General features: G+C 47.1%; 2 protein-coding genes across 16 annotated transcripts in view; one reads left to right on the top strand and one right to left on the bottom strand.

The window, feature by feature from the left end:
• The window catches only part of DHX30 (DExH-box helicase 30), a 41,010-nt gene extending 38,234 nt beyond the window's left edge, over positions 1–2,776 (bottom strand). The window contains exon 1 of one of the 6 annotated variants that reach the window (XM_039523501.1): positions 2,667–2,776. The gene's annotated coding sequence lies outside the window, so the exon portion shown is untranslated. The other 5 variants (XM_039523504.1, XM_039523503.1, XM_039523505.1 and 2 more) reach the window with 5 other exon arrangements.
• Positions 2,777–2,795: 19 nt separating this feature from the next.
• The window catches only part of LOC120397536 (KAT8 regulatory NSL complex subunit 1-like), a 141,063-nt gene continuing 119,849 nt past the window's right edge, over positions 2,796–24,009 (top strand). The window contains exons 1-2 of one of the 10 annotated variants that reach the window (XM_039523519.1): positions 2,796–2,911; positions 5,423–5,563. Coding sequence is in view for 2 of the 10 variants with exons in the window: in XM_039523514.1 (XP_039379448.1) it covers positions 15,408–15,817 (410 nt within the window). In the remaining 8 variants the exon portion in view is untranslated. Of the gene's footprint in view, positions 2,912–3,716; positions 3,940–5,010; positions 5,032–5,154; positions 5,295–5,422; positions 5,564–14,990; positions 15,143–15,196; positions 15,818–24,009 lie in introns of those variants that run through there. The other 9 variants (XM_039523515.1, XM_039523517.1, XM_039523518.1 and 6 more) reach the window with 9 other exon arrangements.

A 24,009-nucleotide genomic window follows, 5' to 3' on the forward strand; every position in this document is an offset into this window, starting at 1 on the left:
AGGAAGGAGATGTCAGAGCCAGTGAACACAGAGATCCAGAGAGATTCAGCAACAGATTAGCTCAATTCACGAACACCACCAACGTCAAGTAATTATTCATTATTTATATTACAGTAGCATGTAGAGATCCCCAAATGAGATGCCTGCACCCCCCCATTATGCCTGACACTGGTCAAACACATAGTAATAGACTGTAAGCCCTTTGGGGCAGGGACTGTCTAAAGAGATAAGAAAGATTAAGGGTGGAGGACGAACAAGTGCACAGACGGAGAGGTTAAGTGATTTTCTCAAGGTTACATAGAATGTCAGAGCCAGAGCTCATAGTCCCGTGTTCCCTCCATTGGGCTAAGTTTCCTCTGAATGACATAGAAAGCTTTGGGGGCAGTCACACCTGGATCTAGCCACCCAGCAGCTGGGTAGCCAGGAGCAGCACAGAGGCAACAGCCTGGATAGATGTACTCAGCATTGAGGCAATATTCATCAGCTAGATCCAGCACCAGAACCGGAGGGTCCAATGCCAAAATCCCTAACGCAGAAGATCTGGAACCAGAAGCCATCAATGATACTAGAACACCCAAAACCAAGATGGATGATCCCAAGACACTCAATGCTGCCACCAGACATTGCTGAAGACACTGACACCAAGGAAGACCCGCAATTATGGTGGCCTCATGGCTTCTTTTCATCTTTGCCACTGAAGGAGAAGAATGATAATGAGAGATGGAGTGTTTCAAAGAGTCAAGAAGTCTGCTGTTAAGGCTTCATGCTCAGCTAGAGGTGGGAGCTTGTATCTCTTTTTGACATGACACTGGGTTTAGGGAGAATGGAACCATGAGGCTGTGGGACTTCTAACAGGCAGTTCAATGGGACATTTAGACTCAACAACATAAGATGACCAAGCCAAGTCTCTGGGTGCTGAAGCATTTCCAGGCCCAGCATTAGAACCTGACTAAGCAGAATGAGACATGCTTACACTGAAGCAGAACAGGCACCAAATATGTTAGCTGATGACAGACTTAATACAGTTACAGCAGGGACACAGATTGAAGCCAGCAAACCTGACTTTAGTAATTTTTAGATAGGCCCTCAACAGCATGAGAACAGCCCAGAAACACAATGCTCAACAGAGCATTAGGATTTTTGGCCATCTCCAGTAACTATTCCCAGCTATAAATAAATCTATATTTATATATAGAAAAAGCTGTTTTCCCAAAACAGGTCACACAAGGAAGCAACCTACACCACAGAGCTCTTGCCCACTGCCTATAGCAGTCAGAAAAAACTAAGCTGCAGTCACATCCCTTTGTACATCATTGGGTGTAGGGAAGGTCACAAGGACACTGGCAGGGAGTTCATCCAGCCCCCCAGACATTGGTATTTCAAAATTCCCAAGGCTTGCTCCTCACCTAAAACGGGGATCCATGCAGGCAATGCTCAAAGAACTGTTTTTAATTTCTACCAAAGAGGCTGATGGAGCATTGGTTCTTTAGAGAAGATTTCTGTTCTCCATCACCGCCTTCCTGGGATTTCTGCTGCTAAGTTTAGTGAGGCTGTGGAGGGTCACTGATGCTGGTAGGCGGCTTGGGGTAGCATTGGCAGTAGGAGTTCCCAAAGGTCCTTGGCACCTGCTGCACACCCAGAATCCCACTGCAGAATCCAGGTCTGTGGGCCCAGTGGGGAGCCCAGAGGCCTAGCACTAGGGCTGCATGTGGAGTCAGGGAACTAGGCTCTATAGCAGGGCTGAAGACCAGTTGGGTTGCAGGAAAAAGGAGTCAGCTGGGAGCTTTGTTTTCCAATTTTGCTTCCAATTCCTTCCAATTTTGCTTCCAATTCCAGATACCCATTTTGGAACCTTCTCACCTCATCCATTCCCCACAAAATTATCCCCCCTGCAGCTGTTAGCACTAAGGAGGAGACACCAGGCTTGAGAAACTTCCCCAGCACTATCAAACCAGGGCTCTCCTCTGGAGATTCCCAGAAGTGAACAGCTGCCTCTGGAACTCAGCTGTTAAAATCCACATCTCTGAAAACTTCCCAATCTCACACAGGCTCCCCTTCCCCCACCCAATCCCACTCCGGCTCCCCTTGCCCCCCTATACGGAGGCTCAGACATACACCCCCACATCACCCTGGCTCTCTTTCCCCCCCATATGGAGGCTCAGACCCCCCCCCCATCACCTTGGCTCAGCTTGCCCCCCACATCAGACACCCCCCATCACCCAATCTCCCCCATACGGAGGCTCAGACACCCCCACACCTCACATTGACTCCCCTTGCCCCCATCTCCCCCACTCCCTTCCCCCTCCCCTTGCCCCCCATCCGATGCTCAGACACCCCCACGCCTCACACTAGCTCCCCTTGCCTCCTACCGGCCCCCCTCGCCCCCATCACACGCCGAGAAACCAACACACCCCATCCCCACATCGCAGACCTCGCCCCCGCCGCCAGGCTCAGCGCCTCCCCGCCGCACACAGAGGCGCCGAACCGCCCCATCAGCACAACGCACCGGCTCCCCGCTCCCCCCCCGCGCACCGGCTCCCCGGCGCGGAGCCCCTCCTGCCCGCGGCGCGCACACACGCAGATGCTGCGAGCCGCCCGCGACGCACACAGCGGCTCGGAGCCTCCCACGGATGGAGAGATGCAGGTCCCAGGTCCCCGACACCGACCTCCTCACAACTCTCTAGCGCCGGTCCGCGACAGCCGAAACTACAACTCCCAAGAGCCTCTGCGATCCACTTCCGGCGTGCGCACCGGAAACGAAACCTGCAACCTTGGCTGATACTGCCAAGGAGTGAGGGGTGGGATCTATCCCCATGGCAACCGTTCACGCCAATGGGAGGCAGGAAGGGCAGGGCTAGAGGCTGGGTTGGAAGCGGACGGTGGCCGTACTGGGAGGTCCGTCTGTACTCAGGTAAGCGAGGAGCGTGGTGAACAGGTGTGAGCGTCTCGCCCTGTTGTCGGGCGCGCTAAGCCCCGTACGCTGCCTCAGACTGTCCCTTCGCCTCACCCCCAGTCCTGCGACCCTCCCTCGCGCCGCCGGCCTCGCCTCGGGTCCCCTGTCTCGCGCCGCCGACCTCGCCTCAGGTCGCCCCGCCCCCTTGTCCCCCCGCCGCCGGCCTCGCCTCGGGTCCCCTGTCTCGCGCCGCCGGCCTCGCCTCAGGTCGCCCCGCCCCTTGTCCCCGCCGCCGGCCCCGCCTCGGGTCCGCTGTCTCGCGCCGCCGACCTCGCCTCAGGTCGCCCCGCCCCCTTGTCCCCCCGCCGCCGGCCTCGCCTCGGGTCCCCTGTCTCGCGCCGCCGGCCTCGCCTCAGGTCGCCCCGCCCCCTTGTGCCCCCGCCGCCGGCCTCGCCTCAGGTCGCCTGTCTCGCGCCGCCGGCCTCGCCTCAGGTCCCCCCGCCGCCGCCTCCTCCTTGTCCCTTCCCATCCTCCGTTGAGCTATTCCTGCCTGTGTTAGCTGCTGGGGCCTGGGGGGAGGGGGGACTGAACAGGGTATGGCAGGGTCACACACATAGGCCACCACCACTACATATCCTCTGGGCAGCTTTTGGTCTCCCCTCTTCAGCAGCCCTTTATAGGGGATTGAATTTGTCTCCTGGCCTTAGGAAGTTTGTGCAGGCATCTGTCTTTCCTTTCCTGAAGGACCCCGGGGTCATTTACATTGTACTAGGGGTAGCTGCTATTTGATTTTTTTTTATTGAGTTTAGTACCAGTGAAATACACTGTCCTGGCAGTGCTGGAGACTGGGCTCCTGGGGCCGTAAGAGGCACAAAAGGAGCTTCCTCGTGTTTGCCCTCCAACAAAGAGCCTCAGCTAAGATGGATGGGAATTGCCTAAACAGGGGGTCTGGTTTGGAGTTGCTTAGATCCCAAGGGGCTCCATCAGTGAAGGCCTTGACACGAAGCTGTAGGCATTGAAGATAATTCTGAATGAAATGCATAGGTGTAAGTGACTTATGGCTTTTATTTTCTTTTACTAGAGCAGAGATTAGTTCTAGAAGACAAGACTTGGATTTTATGGGACGAAGTGAAATACAGCAAGACTTCATCTTCACTTTAAGCACTGGAGATGAATAGTTCTATTTTTTTCCGTAATGAAAGGGCTGGCCATGTTAAGCAGTATATTTGTGTTATATAGTGCCGTACATGGGCATGGTGTCTTAGAAAATAAAGTTCGTACAGCAGGAGGCAATGATATCACAGGGAAGTGTTGGCAGTAGAGATAAGCAAGGGTGAAATAGATATGCTCATGTGGCACCTATGTGATAAACTTTTAATCTGAAGTTCACATCTGTCTTGGGTTATGGTCATTATGAAAGGCATAGTTTGGTGGTTTCACAAAATATGAAACTGAATGTCTCCATGCCAGTCTCAGAAATGTTACTTTTTGTACTACTGTATTATTCAATTTACATGGAACAGATATATTAAGATTTAAGCTAAGTACCACCCATGGCAACTAGGTCATTATTTAACCTTCTGTCTTGGCATGTAACAAACAGCAAAGCTGATCTCAGACATTCCCTTGTCAATGTTTAACACTGAATGCATTCTTATGAAGTACCTATCAAATAAGTACTCTGACACCTCAGAAGCTAGGCCCATTATGACTACCAACCTGCTCTAGATTTGAATCTGTCATCTTGCAGTGAAAATCTCATATCCCATTGCCGTTGTTCCTCCTAGTGACTTCAGCGGGACTACTCCTGTGAGCAGAGGCAGTCCTTAGGCATGCCTGCTGCTGTCTCACTCTAGGCGTCCTGAGGCCTATCTCACACCTAAGTCCTGGTGGGATCCTCAAACCAGGGGAAGATAAGTGTTTTCCCCCCATCTGTCTTGCCTGTGGGGCCTGTTCAAGTGGGCATACTCAGAGGCTACTTAACTCCACACAAAACTGCTGGCATAGGAGGAGCAGGGCTGCTCCCTTATAATTTTCAGCTGAGGCATTAGGGTGCTCACATGGGAAGTGGCAGATCCTGGTTAAATTCCCCTCTCTGCATGATGAGAAGGGATCGGAACACGGGTTCTCCATCTCAGGTGATCTTTAATTATTGGACTGACTAGGATATTCTGATGTGGGTCTCTAATAATTTAATTATAGTGGAATAGCTTTAACAAATATTGGGTGAGAGTGAGGATCACACAATAATCTGGTGGTTGACACTCATGGGAAACTTCTGATCAAATCCCTTCTCATCAGGCAGAGGGGGTAATTAAACTGGGGTCTTTTAGGTCCTGCGTGAGTATCCTAACCACTAGGCTGAAGGTTTTAAGGAAGACCTCTTTCTCTCCATCCATATGTATGTATACTTTTTTAAAAAGTAATGTTTCTCCATTACATTTGTAAAATTTCTTTTTTGTCCACATAATTAAAACTGCATCAGAGAACAAACACTTTTGTTCTTATTTTTTAATTTTTCCCTTCCAGGTTAAATGCTAAGGTTGAAAAACCTATTCCAGTTCCAAACTTTTTGCTGTGGCTTACAGTGCAGAGCTTTGCTTCTCTCAATCAGACAAAGAAAATGGATGGAACAAAATGTGATGGAACAGGCAAGGGAGTCACGTGAAGGTAAGAAATGTCTGACTACTGGCATCTCCCATAACTTTCAACCAATTTCCCTCACAACCCTGGCAAAATCAGGCAGTTCTGACTTTAGAATGCATCCAGAATAAATGGAGATGGCAGGAGTACAATGTATGGGGTGGGAAGAAAGACTTCATTTTTTTGGTATAGCACTTTCATTTGTTCTTCTATCTGATTAGCAGGGAGCTTCAAATACAGCATACTTTACTCTTATTCCAGCTTTTGAATAATTATGAGAAAAATGACTGAACCAGGTTTGGTTAGGTCTGGAGACTGGGGTGCGGCTGCCAAAAATGTTGAAGTAGGCAACATTTATCCCTCTGAGACCTCTACAGATGGGCTGTATAGGAAGGAATAATGGTAATGAAGAGTGAGCACCTGTCCTTTGGGTTTGATTTCTGAATGCTCAGGATTTAGAGGGTAAAATAGACTGTTTTGAAGTAAACTTAAGAAAACTTACTGATTTGGAGTGGTGAAGGAAGGGGAGTTTTATTGCTTTATACCCTCTTTGTTAATATAGGGAATTGTTTGAAGGTGCCATTATTTTAAACATTAGGCATGTTCTGTGACCAGTGCTGCTCTGTTTCCTTGAAACATGCTGGCTACAGAGTACAATATTTTGCCCAAGCTTCCCTTAAAATATCTTGCAGGCTTTCAATACTTCGTTTCCAAACATTACTAATTTCTAAGGAGTAATTCAGAGGTACCAAAGTGTGACCTGAAATCTAAATTCAGCTCACTGCTTCTTTTTCCTTGTAACTGCAAAATGAGGACAAAGTGTATCATGTTTTGACTTTTTTTTTTAATTGGTGCTAACGATCACCAACAATCAACTTCTATTCCCAAAATTTCAGTATTGGGCTAGAGTAAGAAACACTTCTGTCTTTGTATCTTCAACACACTTAAGGAAAAAAGAAAACAAGACCCAAAGCCATAAACATGAAACTGAATCTATCCATAATAAAGTTCCAAACACAACATAAATAGTGAAAATAAATTAGATTTTTCTAAAAAAAAATCTTCAATTTTATGTCTTCAGTTATAAGCAGTGAAGTATGTGTGTGGGCGGGGTGAGGGGGGAAGAGTGGTAGAACACTGCTTATCTCTCACTTTTCTTGCCCCTTCTGGTGGCTTCTACTCTTTCATCTCTGATCATTAAGGCTAAGATTTTGTTATGGTTATTTTTAGTAAAAATCACAGACAGGTCATGGGCAACAAACAAAAATTCACAGAGCCCGTGACCTGTCTGTGACTTTTACTAAAAATAACCATACAGGCCTCCTGGGAGAAGTGCACAGCCTCGGCTGCAGCCCCCACCACAGGGCAGGAGTGCAGGGCCCCGGCTGTGGCCCCCTCCGCAAGGCATGGGGTAGGAGCACATGGTGGCAGGAGTGCAAGCTGTGGGGCAGAGGTGCACGGCCCTGGCTGTAGCCCCCACTGTGGGGCTATGTGGGGAGCATAGCCCCGGCTCCAACCCTGGCTGCAGCTGAAGAAGTCACAGAGGCCCGGTAAAGTCACGGAATCCATTACTGCCGTGACCTCCGTGACTAAATCGTAGCCTTACCGATCATCATTAGGCTTCAGATCTTTCAACCATTGAGACAAATGAGAGCAATTGACAGTATTAGGCTCTGACTCTGCAAACTGCTTTAGGTGCAGCATCGGAGTCTTCACATGTAGAACAGTTTATTTAATTAGGATTTCAACACTATTCTGTCAGGTTGTCTTTCAGCAGACTGTCATGGTCCTATATCTGGCCATTCAGGTGACTTTCTTTACAATTCTAGACTAGATACTTAAATTTAACAATGAAATAATTTCAATAGAAACTTACAACCACTAGAGAGGTGCTGGATGGAGTGGCAACTAAGGCCTGGTCTACACTAGGAGTTTATGTCGAATTTAGCAGCGTTAATTCAATTTAACCATGCACCCGTCCACACCAGGAAGCTAATTAGTTCGACCTAGAGCGCTCTTTAGTTCGAATTCTGTACTCCTCCCCGACGAGGGGAGTAGCGCTAAATTCGACATGGCTATGTCGAATTAGGCTATGTGTGGATGGAAATCGACCTTAGTAGCTCCGGGAGCTATCCCACAATGCACCACTCTGTTGATGCTCTGGACAGCAGTCTGAGCTTGGATGTTCTGACCAGCCACACAGGAAATGCCCAGGGAAAATTTGACACGCTCCGGCGCCTTGTGGATGTTCTGCAGGACCGCAGGCAGGAGGACAGAGCCCCCCTGCACTGTATCTGCAACCGCCCTCCCCCGCCACAAAGTCCCAAACCCCCCTCACCCAAAGTAACAAGAAGGAGGGGCGACAGGGGCCGTGAAAACTGTCACTGCATCCCTGCAGAGTGCACAAATACAAGAAGGCTCTCATTCCCTAAATGTTGAGAAGTCCTTCTCTTCCTGGCTCACCGAAGCCCCAATCCCAGTTTCATCCCCTAACTGTGTAGTTGATTATTAAAAGTAGTTTGCTGTTAATTACTATTTCCGTCAAGTTTTTCTACAGAAGACTGTCTGTGAAGGGGAGGGGAAGGGGGTTGTTAATTGCATAGGACAGTCACCTTTACCAGGGTACAGACACGGGGGCAGGATCAACAGCAGGTCACACACACAGTGCAGTCAGTAGGCACCCTGGTCGGTCTGGGAGGTGTTTTCCATGTTCTGTGTGGGTGGGGGGGTACGTGACTTTGTGGCATGGGAGGGCGGTTACAGAATGTATGCAGCGGTCCTTGTCCCGGACCACAGAGCCACGCAGCAGGGGAATCTGTAACCATCCTCCCCCGCCACAAGGTCACGTAGCCCCCCCACACAGAGTCCCCAAAAGGAGGGTTGGCAGGCTCCGTTGAAACAACCAGTCTGGCACTGCAGACCGCTCTAGGAGCAGGAGCCTATCATTCCTCGAGTGTAGAAGCGGTGTTAACATCACTGCACACCCTACCCACCACAGTCTGCGTCCCTGTTTCAACCCTTTAACGCGAATTCATTAATAAAGAAAACGTTGTTAATTAACAATGTTCCATTAACTTTATTTTTAAACGTGTGTTGGAAGGGGGGAAATGTGGTGAACGGGGTATGTAACCGCAGAAGAAAGTCAACAGTAACTGAAGCAGGGGCAGGTTCAGCTTCTCTGTAAAGAAACTGAACAGTCACAGGTTACCCTGCTCCCTGAGGAACCTAGCTTTCAAAGCCTCCCGGATGCACAGCGCTTCCCGCTGGGCTCTTCTAATTGCACGGCTGTCTGGCTGAGCATAATCAGCAGCCAGGCGATTTGCTTCAACCTCCCATCCCACCATAAAGGTCTCCTCCTTGCTCTCACAGAGATTGTGGAGCACACAGCAAGCTGCAATAACAATGGGGATATTGGTTTCGCTGAGATCCGAGCGAGTCAGTAAGCTCCTCCATCTCCCCTTGAGACGTCCGAAAGCACGTTGAATGATGACAGTTACCTAAGACCACCCTCGACACATTTTCCCCCCCAGCATGCATTGTGGGGAAATCCCAGAATTCAAATGGGCAGCGGGGACTGCGGGAACTGTGGGATAGCTTCCCACAGTGCACCGCTTCCAATGTCGACGCTTGCCCCTTTAGTGTGGACTCACAAAGTCGAATTAGTGTCCTTAGTGTGGACACACAAATTCGACTTTGTAAGGTCGATTCCACAAATTCGAATTAAGTTAAATCGAACTAATCTGGTAGTGTAGACATACCCTAAGGTCAACCAGAATTAAAATACAATTTGTAACCATAATCCAGGTTGCTCCAGAGTTTCCGTTCTAACAGGGTTAATAAAGTTCTCTATAAACTGTATATTTTGAGTTTGAGAATTAGTTTGAAAATCTTATTTGTAGTTTATGAGGTGCTTGAATTAACAATAGCTGAGCTGCTAAGTAATAGTGACCATAAAGTAGTGAAATGTCACTGACTAGGGAGAAGAAAGAAGTTTGAAAAGGGAGATTTAAATAAAATAAGGAATCTAGTCAAAAAGGCCATGGAGTCAAAACTAAAGAAAACAAATGCTGTAGATTTGGCACGGATGCTTGCTATATAAGGAAACAGTAGTCTGAGAATACATGCATGCCTCTGAACAAAAAAGGAAGCAAAAAAGCAAGAAGTAAACCAGTATGGGTAAATTGCAGCGTTCAAGAGGGTTATACAAACTCAGCCAAAATCTTTCAGAGTTTGGAAATCTAACTGTAGTGAAACTAATAAAAAAGGTGCATAAACTAGCAGGCAATGTTGAAGACAGAAATTAGGAGGTCTAAAGTGAAATTTAAAGAGCAAATAGCTAAGAGCAAAGAGCAAAAAACAAGAAATTCTTTAAATATGATCACCAGAAAGCCTTGGAAAAAATTGAGTCTGCTGGATCACCAGGAATTAAAGGGAGCAAATAATGAAGATTAAACCAATTTCACAGAAGTCATTTATTTAGCTTCTCAGCATCATTCTTCATGGCAGAAATGATGGAGATAGATACTCTCTTTTGGTAATATAGATGAGGTAATATCAAAGATTGCTGCCAGAAGAGGTGATGCTGGAACAAATTGTTAAATTAAAAGCTTTAAAAATCACCAGGCCCAGTTTGCACAACCAAATGTTCTGAAGGAACTTAGTGACTGAGCTGCTAACAAAAATACTAAAAATTGTTACTATACTGGATTATTGGCAGGTAATGTTTAACTTATCTTTAAAGCATCGAAGCTACTAAGTGTAAAACTTGGAACTTCACTGTTTCTAGTCTCATGTTTTAGAGAGAAGAACTTCACTTTAAGCAACAAAACATGACAAGATGTGTATTGTGCTAGGGTATTACTGTACATTTCCAGTTTGAAGCAGAATGCTACAGCCTTCCAAGAAATAGCAATATATCCGTTGTCTTTTCATTATAAAATAGCATTATGCTAACACTATTAGTGATTAAAAAAACCAATGAATCACTCAATGAGTAATTTTTTCTGATTATTAAATCAAAAAGTCTAGTTCCCAATTAAAAAGGATTTAACTTCAGATTTTACATTAATTTTGTATTTAACTTTGCCTAGAAGCAAGCATGCTTTTCTTAAGGTTTCTCTGGAAAAGAAAGCTTGAGATCTTCTTAAATCTTTCTCTTATTCTGCCCCTTTTTCTTTTTATAAACAAGCATGACAAATGTCATCCCAGAGAGGAATCTTTTCAGAATTATAAATGCCTGAAAATAGGAGCTAGTAATGGAAGTCTTTCCTCGGCTTTGCTAGAAAATACAGCAAAAACATAATATTGAAATAGTTTTTGTGCATTTAAGTTAATATTTAATTATAAACACTAAATTCCTAACTCTTCTTAGCCTTTCATTCTGGGAAACATATTTAATCAGATACGATTAATGTTATAATCTTTATAACCCATTACGTTGGTAGAGGAACTTTGCCATGAGCCTCTTTTAAACCAATAAAATGTAATATAGTTATATATTTACTTTTGTTCCAGTTTACAGTAGAAGTTCAGTCAAATAAAATTGTTGTAGTCCCTTCCCAAAATAAATTTAAAAGCTTCTGATGACCACATGTGGAAAACTTGCTTCTCCTTTGTCACAGTTTGCTTCCAAAAGCAAGTGTTCTTCTGGCGCTCTTGTGACTTTTTTTTTTTTGGGGGGTGGAGACTTTGACTATCAGTTTCTAAATGATAGCTATTCTGATTTTCTTGATAGACTAAATATTTCTTCTTAATTTACTTGTACTGCTCCTAATTAATACTCTTATTGAACTAACTTAGTCACCTAACTGTTCAGCGTTAATACTGTTTATTTGTTTAATTAAGTGTGTAGTCCCCTGCAAAGGGCACATGTCTGAGACACAAACTGGAATTTTACTCGCAGCTGTGCTGTTATGTTGACTTACTGATTCACGTAAGAACATAAGAAAGGCCGTACCGGGTCAGACCAAAGGTCCATCTAGCCCAGTATCTGTCTACCGACAGTGGCCAATGCCAGGTGCCCCAGAGGGAGTGAACCTAACAGGCAATGATCAAGTGATCTCTCTCCTGCCATCCATCTCCATCCTCTGACAAACAGAGGCTAGGGACACCATTCTTACCCATCCTGGCTAATAGCCATTTATGGACTTAGCCACCATGAATTTATCCAGTCCCCTTTTAAACATTGTTATAGTCCTAGCCTTCACAACCTCCTCAGGTAAGGAGTTCCACAAGTTGACTGTGCGCTGTGTGAAGAAGAACTTCCTTTTATTTGTTTTAAACCTGCTGCCTATTAATTTCATTTGGTGACCCCTAGTTCTTGTATTATGGGAATAAGTAAATAACTTTTCCTTAGCCACTTTCTCAACATCACTCATAATTTTATATACCTCTATCATGTCCCCCCTTAGTCTTCTCTTTTCCAAGCTGAAGAGTCCTAGCCTCTTTAATCTTTCCTCGTATGGGACCCTCTCTAAACCCCTAATCATTTTAGTTGCCCTTTTCTGAACCTTTTCTAGTGCTAGAATATCTTTTTTGAGGTGAGGAGACCACATCTGTACACAGTATTTGAGATGTGGGCGTACCATGGGTTTATATAAGGGCAATAATATATTCTCAGTCTTATTCTCTATTCCCTTTTTAATGATTCCTAACATCCTGTTTGCTGTTTTGACCGCCTCGGCACACTGCGTGGACATCTTTAGAGAACTATCCACGATGACGCCAAGATCTTTTTCCTGACTCGTTGTAGCTAAATTAGCCCCCATCATGTTGTATGTATAGCTGGGGTTATTTTTTCCAATGTGCATTACTTTACATTTATCCACATTAAATTTCATTTGCCATTTTGTTGCCCAATCACTTAGTTTTGAGAGATCTTTTTGAAGTTCTTCACAATCTGCTTTGGTCTTAACTATCTTGAGTAGTTTAGTATCATCTGCAAACTTTGCCGCCTCACTGTTTACCCCTTTCTCCAGGTCATTTATGAATAAATTGAATAGGATTGGTCCTAGGACTGACCCTTGGGGAACACCACTAGTTACCCCTCTCCATTCTGAGAATTTACCATTAATTCCTACCCTTTGTTCCCTGTCCTTTAACCAGTTCTCAGTCCATGAAAGGACCTTTCCTTTTATCCCATGACAGCTTAATTTACGTAAGAGCCTTTGGTGAGGGACCTTGTCAAAGGCTTTCTGGAAATCTAAGTACACTATGTCCACCGGATCCCCCTTGTCCACATGTTTGTTGACCCCTTCAAAGAACTCTAATAGATTAGTAAGACACGATTTCCCTTTACAGAAACCATGTTGACTATTGCTCAAGAGTTTGTTTTTCTATGTCTGACAATTTTATTTTTTACTATTGTTTCAACTAATTTGCCCGGTACCGACGTTAGACTTACTGGTCTGTAATTGCTGGAATCACCTCTAGAGCCCTTTTTAAATATTGGCGTTACATTAGCTAACTTCCAGTCATTGGGTACCGAAGCCGATTTAAAGGACAGGTTACAACCCTTAGTAACCTTGGACAAGCTGCTTCCCCATGGTAAAATGAGGATGATCTTTGACCAGCTTGGTAATATGTCTTTGAGATCTATGAATGAAAAGCTTTTGTTAGACTGGCTCAGTGTTTATGGTTTTAAGTTTCATGTTTACTGTGGGGTTTGTCAAATCTCCGAGTGCTCAGTGTTCCAGATCAAATGTATACAATGAAAAGACCTTCTAAAGGCACTGTTTCTGTGAGTAAACCAGTCTCCGACAACCCTTTCACACATACACCTGCCTTTCAGGATGTTGATCTTTCTACTGTGATCACAGTCCACTGCCTTTATATAAACTGAATATTGGCAACCCCAGTTAAAAAAAAAAATCATGAGATTAGTAGCAAAATTAATATATTTAAAAAATTGATTTTGATTGTCTTGATTTTTGAACTCTCAATGCCCATCCCCCGTGTATTTGTGACAATTAGTGTTGCCATTTCTCCCAAACATATTTAAGTGATTTTTTTGATCTCCATTGCAGGAGCTCTCACCCCCCACATTTGCCAGTCTTCCCAAGTCCTCTATTAGTTCTGTTCCCTTCTCCCAACCTCCACCATCAGTTCTGCCCCCCTCCCAGCCTCACCCTCTGCATCTCTTGCAGTTCCTGGGGCTCTTCATCCCTGTCCCAGGGTCGTTGGCTTGTTTTTTTTGGGGGGGGAGGGGGAGGGAGAGAGGAGTCAGCAGTACAGAGATCTGCTGCAGGATCCCCTTCTTCCGCTTCCAGGCTGGAGGTGGGAGCAGCTCCAGGGGCTCTTTGCCTCTCTCACTCACCATTCCCAGCTCTAGTGTTGCAGGAAGGGAAAGGGGATGAACAGAGAAAAGCTGCTGTTACCCATTGGAGGGAAGGAGGGTGCAGACTGAGCTGTTGGGCTCTAACTGTTCTTAGTTTTCCTCCTATGAGAATTGCGCTTTCTGCTTCTTGCAGCAGCTCCGATTGGCTTCTCTTCCTCCAGAAGCAGGGCAACGGGGAAAGCTGCCATCTAAGGGGGTCTCCCCAATACAGAAGTGAAATATGTGAGAGGGCTGGAGCTTTTTAGAATGATTGTGGCTCTGGCCAAATTCACCTGAGTTGCAAAGAAATTGGGAGAGTTGACAACAGTGAAACTAAAAATAGTGCACTCCCCTGAGTTGCCTAGGCGGCAAGTCCCGAAGAGTATTCCTAGGTAGTGACTGAACCTGGATGTTTGGTTTGTTGGCTGGATAAAGTCAGTTGATGATTGAGGTTGGGCTTGTGTTTGAAGCATGGAGAGAAATGTGTGGTACTGTAACACTAATATCCTGTTCTTATGTCTGCTTGTAAATAGAGAAGGAAGAAAAACCGTTAGGGTCTCTGAAGCACAAAGCTAACTGCTTTGCTTGTATGTAATTATGAAGTGCTTAATGTGTGTATGGGGGGCTCTATAAAGATGTGGGAGCAACAGCTTGGGTAAGACAGTGCTTAAAGTACATTCCCTTAGTGACAGATCTGTATGTATGTATTTAGCTGGGTCTGACCCCTTGCCATCTCTGTCTTAAAGCACTGGAATCGTGCTTCTTCGTCTTTGCTCCTCTGCTTGCACTCAGGGCATGGAACAAAGCTGAATCCCCAGGGCCTGGCTGACTTCCTTGCACAAGTGAGGAACTAAGTTGGCTGTGTAGCCCCTCCACTGAGGAAACCAGCAAGTGTTAGTGATACCACTGGAGGGCAGTCAGAGGGAGGGCAGTCTTTCCCCGTCCAGCTTTATCTCGCTTCGGCTGTACCGATGGGGGGGGTAATAGTTGTGGTTGGTACAGCGAGCTGTCCATTTCTCTTTCGGGCCGTGGTAGAAGGAGTTGTCTACTCTGATTGGATAGAATTTCCCTAGTGAAGGAGAGTGTATCAGGGAGGGGCGGTGATAGTAGCAGAAGGACCAATCAGAACGGAGCGGAGGTGACCTCCCCCTCCTCCGCGTGCGACCGGAGTTGTTGACTGCGACAGCCCGGTGCACGCGCAGATACGCTGAAAGGGGGCGGGGACGGGGTCTCAGAGTGCGCTTGCGTAGACTGGAGAGTGCGAGGCCGGCGCCGTGAGCGGAGACGCTGGGGTTAGTGTGCGCATGTGCTGGGCCGGCGGGGGAGGGGTTGGGAGAGGTATGCCTGCGTGGGGCGAGGGCGCGGTATGTGCGCGTGCGCGCGGTGGCGGGCCTGACTGGGCGCGCTGAGAGGCGGCGCTCCTGGGCGCTGTATTGTCCGGGCTCGGCCGTCGGGAGGTGGCCGTGGAGGGAAAGAGGAGCCCGCCAGAACCTGCGGCTCCTATGGAGAGCCCGGGCCCCCCGTGACGCGTCGCTCTCGGCCCCGTTCGGTCCCCGCATGGCGGCGGCCATGGCCCCGGCGCTCCCCGATCCGCCCTCCGAGGTGCCCCCTGAGAAGGAGGCAGCGGTGAGGGGCCGCCAGGCAGCGCTGTGGGGCCGGGCGCGCAGCCTGTGCCGGAGGCTGCGGGCGCTGCAGGCTCAGCAGGTGGAGCGGCACGTTCGGCAGCAGCTGGCCGGGCTGGTGCGGTACATGGGGCGGGCGGCTCCCGCCGGCCTCCCTCGCGTCCTGGGGCCTGACTTGCGGCAGCTGGCGGCTAGCGCCACCGCCAGGCTCCGCGCCGCCCAGGGGGCTTGTGACTCGGACGCCACCGACAGCAGCAGCAGCAGCGGCGGCTCTAGCTGCGGTTCCGGGGGGGAGACTGATAGCGAAAGCCCGGAGGAGGAGCGACCCGTACCGACCCCTGCAGCGTGAGTAACCGGGGCTGCTTTGTCGCGGGTGGGGGCAGTTACCGGACCCGGGGGTGAGGGCTGCAAAGTTACCCGCCCTTCGCGCACCTGGGGCCCGAGAGAAGTGGCGGGGTCATCCCGGCGCGTGGGCTTCTCTCCCGCAGCTGCGGCGAGAGTTTTCCTGAGGTGGATTTAAAGTGCTGTGAGTCACTTGGCGCTTCCCTGCCAAACACGCTGCAAAACCCTTCCTGGTGAGAAGGAGATGCTGTGACAACCGCAGCGACGTGAAAGCCGCCACCGCCTGAACTGCTCACAGCAAAGCCTAAATCCGCAACTCCTCCTCCGAGACGGGAATCTGCGTCGCCAACTTCTCCACTGCTTCCCGCCCCACCCGCTATCAGTCAGACTTCTAACCTTGAGGTTACCGGCTCCTCCTTTAAACTCTGTCACCAGATGTGCGCATTCATACAACTCACCGCTTCCTTACTGATAGTACTCTCAGAATGCGGATTCTGGCCATGTTCTCTCACGTGGGTGAATAAATAAATGCTTTGTCATAACGAGTTTTTTCCTTGAGTACCTGATCCATAGTTTCAGGTTTAAGTTTTCAAACAAACTCACTTCATGCTTATTTTTGTAGAGTTGTTTCAGTATTATAATTAAGTCTCAGCTATGTAATTTAGTTAACATCTAATTTGCTTAATCTAATCTTCCATTTTCAGGTAGAATAAAACATTGGGCAAAAAGAACACAAAGTATGAGTTTTCAGTAATAGAAAAGAAGAGTATGGTTTTGTAGTAAATGCACTGAGTTGGAAGGAGATCTTGGTTCAATTACTGGTTCTGCCATAGATTTCCTGTGTGAGATTTGGTGTCACTGTTTGCTTCATTTATCTAATTTAAATGCAGATACTTCATTATCTCATAAGGTTGTTGTGACATTCTTAAAAATACTATCCTGATAGGTCTTCTATCAAAACCTAGAGAGAATCATAAGGACACTTTCTTGAGGCAAGGGGACAGTACGGTAACCAACCTCTTAAGACCATCATATAGGGCTTTTGAATAATTTTTTAGGCCAAAACAGTCTCTTCAGGTTGTAAATTTGTGTTTGTAAGTAATCTGAGAATTGGGACTTCTGGTTTGTGGTGTTTATATTGTAATATAAATAGATGACTTTACAGAGGAGAACTGATTTGTTTAAAATGTCATTGATTTATTTTCCATAGTGCTAGTAGAATGTGTCTCTTCACAGACATTCAGGGCGAGGAAGTCCCTGCCTAAAGAAGTGTAATAGTTGGAAAAAATCAAACTGGCCATGATTTGTGGGGTGAAAAGTACAAAAGGGGAGAAACAAAGAACATTCCTGGTTTTAAAAAAAAAAAAAAAATTCTGAAACTCACTGTTCCTGTTGAGCATGGAGATCTTGAAACACCACTATCCTGGTCAACAAACAACTTTCAGCATAGTGAAACTGGGATTTTTTGGATGTATATTACAAATTAAAACCACCACGTTTTCATACTGTTAATTTAGTAATTCATTCTCTTTAATAGAGGCCATGTGTGCGCTTTGAAAGCATTGCATATTTATTACAAGCTATTGTTTTGCTTTCTAGGGAGGAAGTGACTAGCAGACTGGACAGTTAAATAAATAGGTATCTCTCACTATATTACGGTGTATTACTTTTATCTCCTAGAACTGGAAAGGACCTTGAAAGGTCATCGAGTCCCAGCCCCTGCCTTCACTAGCAGGACCAAGTATTGTCCCTGATAGTTTTTTTTTTTTTTTTCCCCTCCTCCCATAAATGGCCCCCTCAAGGATTGAGCTCTCCTCCCTGGGTTTAGGAGGCCAGTGCTCAAACCACTGAGCTATCCCTCCCCCCAGTTGCTTAGTTTGCGATGTAGAACCTCTTACTTTTAGACATAGGATGCATTTAGAGCATTCAGCACAGTTTCAATATTATGTAATCTATCCTGTGAAGCAGTGACTCTGGAAAAAAGTCATGGTGGATGACCAACTAAGCATGAGTTCCCAGTGCAGTGCTTTAGCTAATGCAGTTCTTGAGTGCATAAACGGGAATTTCGAGTAGGAATAGAAGAGTTCTCTCTTTTTTGTGTCCACAATTCAGAAAGGATGTTGATAAATGGGAGAGGATTCAGAGAAGAGCCATGAGAATGATTAAAGGATTAGAAAATCTGCTTTACAGTGACAGACTCAAGGAGTTCAGTTTCTTTAGCTTAACAAAAAAGGTGAAGGGGTGACTTGGTTACATTCTGTAAGTACCTCCATGGGGAAAAATATTTAAATAAGGGTCTCTTCAGTCTATCAGAGAAAGGTATAATCCCTAATTCTGTGGCTGGAAGTTGAAGCCAGACAAATTCAGATTGGAAATAAAGCAGACATTTATGAGAGAGTGTAAGTAACCATTGTTCCAATTTACCAAGGTGTGTGGTGGATTCTCTCACTAGCAATTTTAAAATCAAGATTGGATATTGTCCTATGAGTTATTTTAGGAATATTCTAGGAATTATTTTGCGAGCATTCTGTGGCCTGTGTTATACAAGAGGACAGAGTAGATTGGAGTGGGCAAACTATGGCCTGGGGGCCACATCCAGCCCTCCAGACATTTTAATCCAGCCCTCGAGCTCCCGCCGGGAAGTGGGATTAGGGGCTTGCCCCACACAGCATGGCTCCCAGAAGCAGTGGTGTGTCTCCCCTCTGGCTCCTTCCCCTAGGGGCAGCCATGGGGTTCTGCATGCTGCCCCTGTCCCAAGTGCCGCCCCTGCAGCTCCCATTGGCTGGGAACCGTGACCAATGGGAGCTGAAGGGGCAGCACCTGTGGACAGGGCAGCACACAGAGCTGCCTGGCTGTGCCTCATGAAGCCAGAGGGGGGGATGTGCTGCTGCTTCTGGGAGCCACTTGAGCCACTGGGAGCCTGCATCCCTGACCCCCGCCTGCACCGCGACCCCCTGCCACAACCCTGATCCACCTCCCACCCTCCAAGCCCCTCAGTCTGAGCCCAGAGCAGCCTCCTGCACCCCAACCCCTCATCCCCAGAGCCATCACCCCCTGCACCCCAACCACCTGTCCCAGCCCCACCCCAGAGCCCCCTCCCGCACCTTGAATTCCTCATTTCTGGCCCCATCCCAGAGCCCGCACCCCCATCCGGATCCCTCATCCCCTCCCGCACCCCAACCACCAATTTCGTGAGCATTCATGGCCTGCCATACAATTTCAATACCCAGATGTGGCTGTTGGGCCAAAAAGTTTGCCCACCCCTGAACTAGATGATCACAGTGGTCCCTTCTGACTTTAGAATCCATGAATCTGTGATGATGGTATTGATCATTTACTGATAAGAGCACAAAACTTGGAGACTGTTAATCTTGGTTCTGTTCCTATCACTGACACACTTGGACCATAGCAGAGTAATTTAATCTGTCAGTTTCCCCCTGTCAGTTAGGGGTTACTGATTTGTTAATTAGGGGTTACTGTGTCTTAGGGCTGTAATTAACCTTTAAGTACTTTGAGATGATTGGAAGAGAGGGCTCTTTTTAACAGTAGATTTTTATGGTGCACATAATCCTACAGATTAGGCTGCATCATCCAGCTCTTGAATGATCCTCTTCCTGATGTTTATTTTCCAGTTATCTAGTGAGGTGAGTATTCTATTTCCCCCCTGTGGTAACTTATTAGCTAAAAGTGGATGGAAGGGAATCATTATTGAGAGGCAGCATCCTCTATGTGGTGTGAGGGTGGAGACTGCTTTCTAGAAGGATGCTAAGATTCTTACTAGGGTGCTACCCCTCTTCCTGCTCAGGAGTTTCATCTTCATTTATAAGCCTCTGATTAGTAGGTGTCTGATACATTCACTGTTGTGATTCTACGTAGCATAGGGGTGGGCAAACTACGTCCTGCGGGCTGGATCTGGCCTGCGAGCTCCTGCTGGGGAGCAGGATCTGGGGCTTGCCCTGCTCCGGTGCTCCAGCCGCAGAGCAGGGTTGGGGGACGCACCACTCGGCTTCCGGAAACCATGGCATGGCCCCAGTCTGGCACTCCAGCCAGGGTGCAGGGTCAAGGGCTGTTCCATGTGGCTCCCAGAAGCCGAAGGATGATCCCGCTCCAGTCCCTACGCGCTCCAATGGATGGGGCAGCATGCAGAGCTGCCTGGCTGCGCTTCCGTGTAGGAGCCGAAGAAGGGTCATGCTGCTGCTGCTTCCTGGAGCCACTTGAAGTAAGCGCTGCTGGGAGCCTGCACCCCTGAGCCTCTCCCAACTCCTTGCCCCAGCCCGGATTACCCTCCGAACCCCTCGATCCCAGCCCGGAGCAGCCTCCTGCACCCCCAGCCAGAGCCTGCACCGCTTTCCACACCCCTGCCCCAGCCCTGATTCCCCCTCCTGCCCTCCAAACCCCTCGGTCCCAGGCCAGAGCACCCTCCTATACCCCAAACTCCTCATCCCCAGTCCTACCACCTCCCCAGCTGGAACCCTCACACCCCCGCAGACCCCACTCCCCCAGCCTGGAGCCCTCTCCTGCCCATTGAACACCTCATTTCTGGCCACACCCCAGAGCCAGCACCCCCAACCATAGCCCACCCCCAATTTTGTGAGCATTCATTGCTCACCATACAATTTCTATTCCCAGATGTGGCCTGCGGCCAGAAAGTTTGCCCATCCCAGACCTAGCAGAACCTCTTGGCTGTTGTGAGGAGGGGGGAATCGTGGATATTTGGTTCTTTCTAGCCTATGTCTATGACTCTTTCAGTGAACAGCTCCAATTGTGTCAGTTGGTCTTCAGAGGTTTCACAAGAATCAGCGAAGTGAAATTGACCTGATGTTTGTCAGTTTCCCTGCACTGCTCAGAACTGAATAGTAGCAGTGAAAAATAAGTTATAATGACAAGCACTGTAAAGCTATTCATGTGAGGTAAGAGGACCCAAATAAAGCAGGCTGGAAGAGGCAGAGCAATAGATGGAGAGCTTCATCTGCTAGGACGTTAAGGAAGGGGATGAATAGAGCACCCTTGCCCAAGGAGTCGGACCTTCTGGGGGCCGGGAGGCTTTTTCCTCCTAGTGGGTAAGAGGGGTAGATCTTCAAAACTGATGACTTAATAACCAGAAGTAGATATAAAAGAACTTCTGAGCAAAGGCCCAGGATCAGGACCTTGGTGGAAATTCCAGTGTCCTTTCCAGCTGCTTTTTGGTTGGCAGAGGTGGTGCTGCGCTGCTTAACCTCACTGGAGAGGTGGGGCTTATGTTTTCATAGCCTTTGGGTAGTAGGTGTCTGCAAAGCTTTTAATTTCTGGGGATTTGCTGTATTTGAATTGATATTCCATGTTTTGTTTCCCTCTTGATGCATGCAGTGCATCTCCTTTTGAACCTAATTTTGTATTGCTTTTTTTTATGAGCTGAAAAAATTTAGGAGACTATGGTGTGGAGGCAGTACATGCTCTAACGTTGCCTTTGTAGTAAAATTATTTTAAAATATCGTTTTGTTTTTGTTGAAGGAAACAAACACCACTTAAAACACTTAACTAATTCTTGAAGGTGTCAACAAATATGGACAAGGGTGATCCAGTGGATATAGTGTACTTGAACATTCAGAAAGCCTTTGATAAGTGACCTTATCAAAGGCTCTTTAGCAAAGTAAGGAGTCGGGATAAAAAGGAAGGTCCTGTCATGGATCAGTAACTGGTTAAAAGACAGGAAACAGTGTTGGAATAAATGGTCATTCTTCACATTGGAAAGAGGTACTGGGACCAGTGCTGTTCAACATACTCATAAATGATCTGGAAAAGGGGGTAAACGGTGCGGTGGCAAAGTTTGCAGATGATACAAAATTTCTTAAGATAGTTAAGTCCAAAACTGACTGACTGAGTTACAAAGGGCTCTAACAAAATGGCAGATGAAATTGATTGTTGATAAATGCAAAGTAATGCACTCTGGGAAAATAATCCCACCTATACTTACAAAATGTGACTAAATTAGCTGTTATCACTCAAGAAAAAGATCTTGGAGTCATCAAGGATAGTTCTCTGAAAACATCTGCTCAGTGTGCAGGGACAGTCAAAGAAAAAGCTAACAATGTTAGGAAACATTAGGAAAGGAATAGATGGGACAGAAAATAAAATGCCACTATAAAAGTCCATTTTCCTCCCACACCTTGAATACTGCATGCAGTTGGGTTGCCCCATCTCAAAAAAGATACACCTCTACTCTGATATAACACGGTAAAGCAGTGCTCAGGGGGAGAGGAGGGGCTGGGGGCTGTGCACTCTGGCGGATCAAAGCAAGTTTGATATAACGCAGTAAGATTTTTTTTTTTGCTCCCGAGGACAGCGTTATGTTGGGGTAGAGGTGTATATTTGAACTGGAAAAAGTACAGAGTTAGGTAACAAAAATGAAATAGCTTCCATTTGAAAGAAGAAAGCTGGGATTGTTCAGCTTGGAAAAGAGATGTGGGGAGGGGAGCGGGGGGATACAATAGAGGTCTATAAAATCATGAGTTGTGTGAAGAAAGTGAATACAGGAGTGTTGTTTACCCCTCCACGTAACACAAGAACCAGGGGTCACCCAATGAAATTAATAGGCAGCAGGTTTAAACAAACATAAGGAAGTACTTCACACAGTGCACAGTAAATTGTAGAACTCATTGCCATTGGGATATTATGAAAGCTAAAATATACCTGGGTTCAACAAAGAATTAGGCCTTGTCTATACTACAAAGTTTTGTCGACAAATAAAACTACCGTGACGGTAGACATGGCTTTTTGTGCAAAATTTTTGTTGACAAAGTGCCAGAGTAGACACTGCACTGGATTTTATTGCTTTAATTGGCCTCCAGGAGGTGTCCCACCATGCCCATTGTGACTGCTCTGGTCAACAGTTTGAACTCTGCTGCCCTACAGCCAGGTAAACAACCATCCACCCCTCCCCTTTAGAAGCCCTGGGAATTTTTGAAATTCCATTTTCTGTTTGCTCAGTGTGGAGAGGTCTGATCGCATCTTCCCAGGTGGTAATGGCAGGTTATTGCAGCAAATGCTCTCCAGCTTGCACCACTGCGGAGCTGTTGGATCTGATCAGTATGTGGGGAGAGGACTCACAGCTGCGCTTGAGCCATAGGAATTGGGATGCCTGTGGGCACATTTCTCAAGACTTGTGAAAAGAGCTATTATCGGGACACTCTGCAGTGCAGAGTGAAGATAACGGAGCTGAGGCAGGCATATCATTAAGTGCGGGAGGCAAACAGTCACTCATGCTGTACCAAAGACCTGCTAGTTCTATAAGGAGCTGGTTGCTATCCTCAGTGGCGACCCCACCCCCAAGAGCCCATTGATACTTCAGCGGGCCTCGGAATATTATCCTCATTGAGGTCTAACGTGCCATAAAAGCATCACCAGCGCACCTTTAATCTGCCAAAGGCACAGTCCACTGTCATCCAGCACCTACTCAGCCTGTTGTGAACCGCTTCTTACTGCTCTCCAGGTTTCCCATGTAAGATTTCATGAGCCATGGCTGTAAGGGGTACGTCGGGTGTCCAGGCATATCAGTATCCCCCACTGTAATCTTCTGATCTGGAAAGAAAGTCCCCGCTTGTAGCTTTCTATACAGGCTGGTGTTCCTGAAGGTGCATGCATCATGCACTTTTCAGGACTACTCCGCGTGGATGTCAGTGAAACACGCAGGGTGATCCACAAGCGCCTGCAACACCATGGAGAAGTACCCCTTCCTATTGATGTACTCCATCGCAAGCTGGTCTGGTGCCAAAATTGTAGTGTGTGTGTGCCATCTATAGCCCCTCCACAGTTAAGGAAACCCATTTTTGCAAAGCCTTCCACTATTTCACACACATTTCCCAGAGTCACGGACCTTTTGTAACAGGATGCGATTTATTGCCCTGCACATTTTACATTAATGCATCCCCGGTGGTCAGCTTCTCAACTCCAAATTCATTCGCGACCAACTGGTAGCAGTTTGGAGTCGCCAGCTTCCACACAGTGCCACATGCTTCTCTAACAATAGGGCAGTCTCATTCTGGTGTCCTTGCACTGCAGTGCTGGGGTGAGCTCCGTGCACAGTTCCAGGGAGGTGGCTTTTCACATCACAAAGTTCTATAGCCATTGATTGTCATCCCACACCTGTCTGATGATACGATTCCATCATTTAGTGCTTGTTTCCCAAGCCCAAAAGTGACCCTCTGCAGCTGTTCTGT

Source organism: Mauremys reevesii, linkage group 2 (assembly GCF_016161935.1).
Source record: "Mauremys reevesii isolate NIE-2019 linkage group 2, ASM1616193v1, whole genome shotgun sequence".
Taxonomy (NCBI): domain Eukaryota; kingdom Metazoa; phylum Chordata; order Testudines; family Geoemydidae; genus Mauremys; species Mauremys reevesii.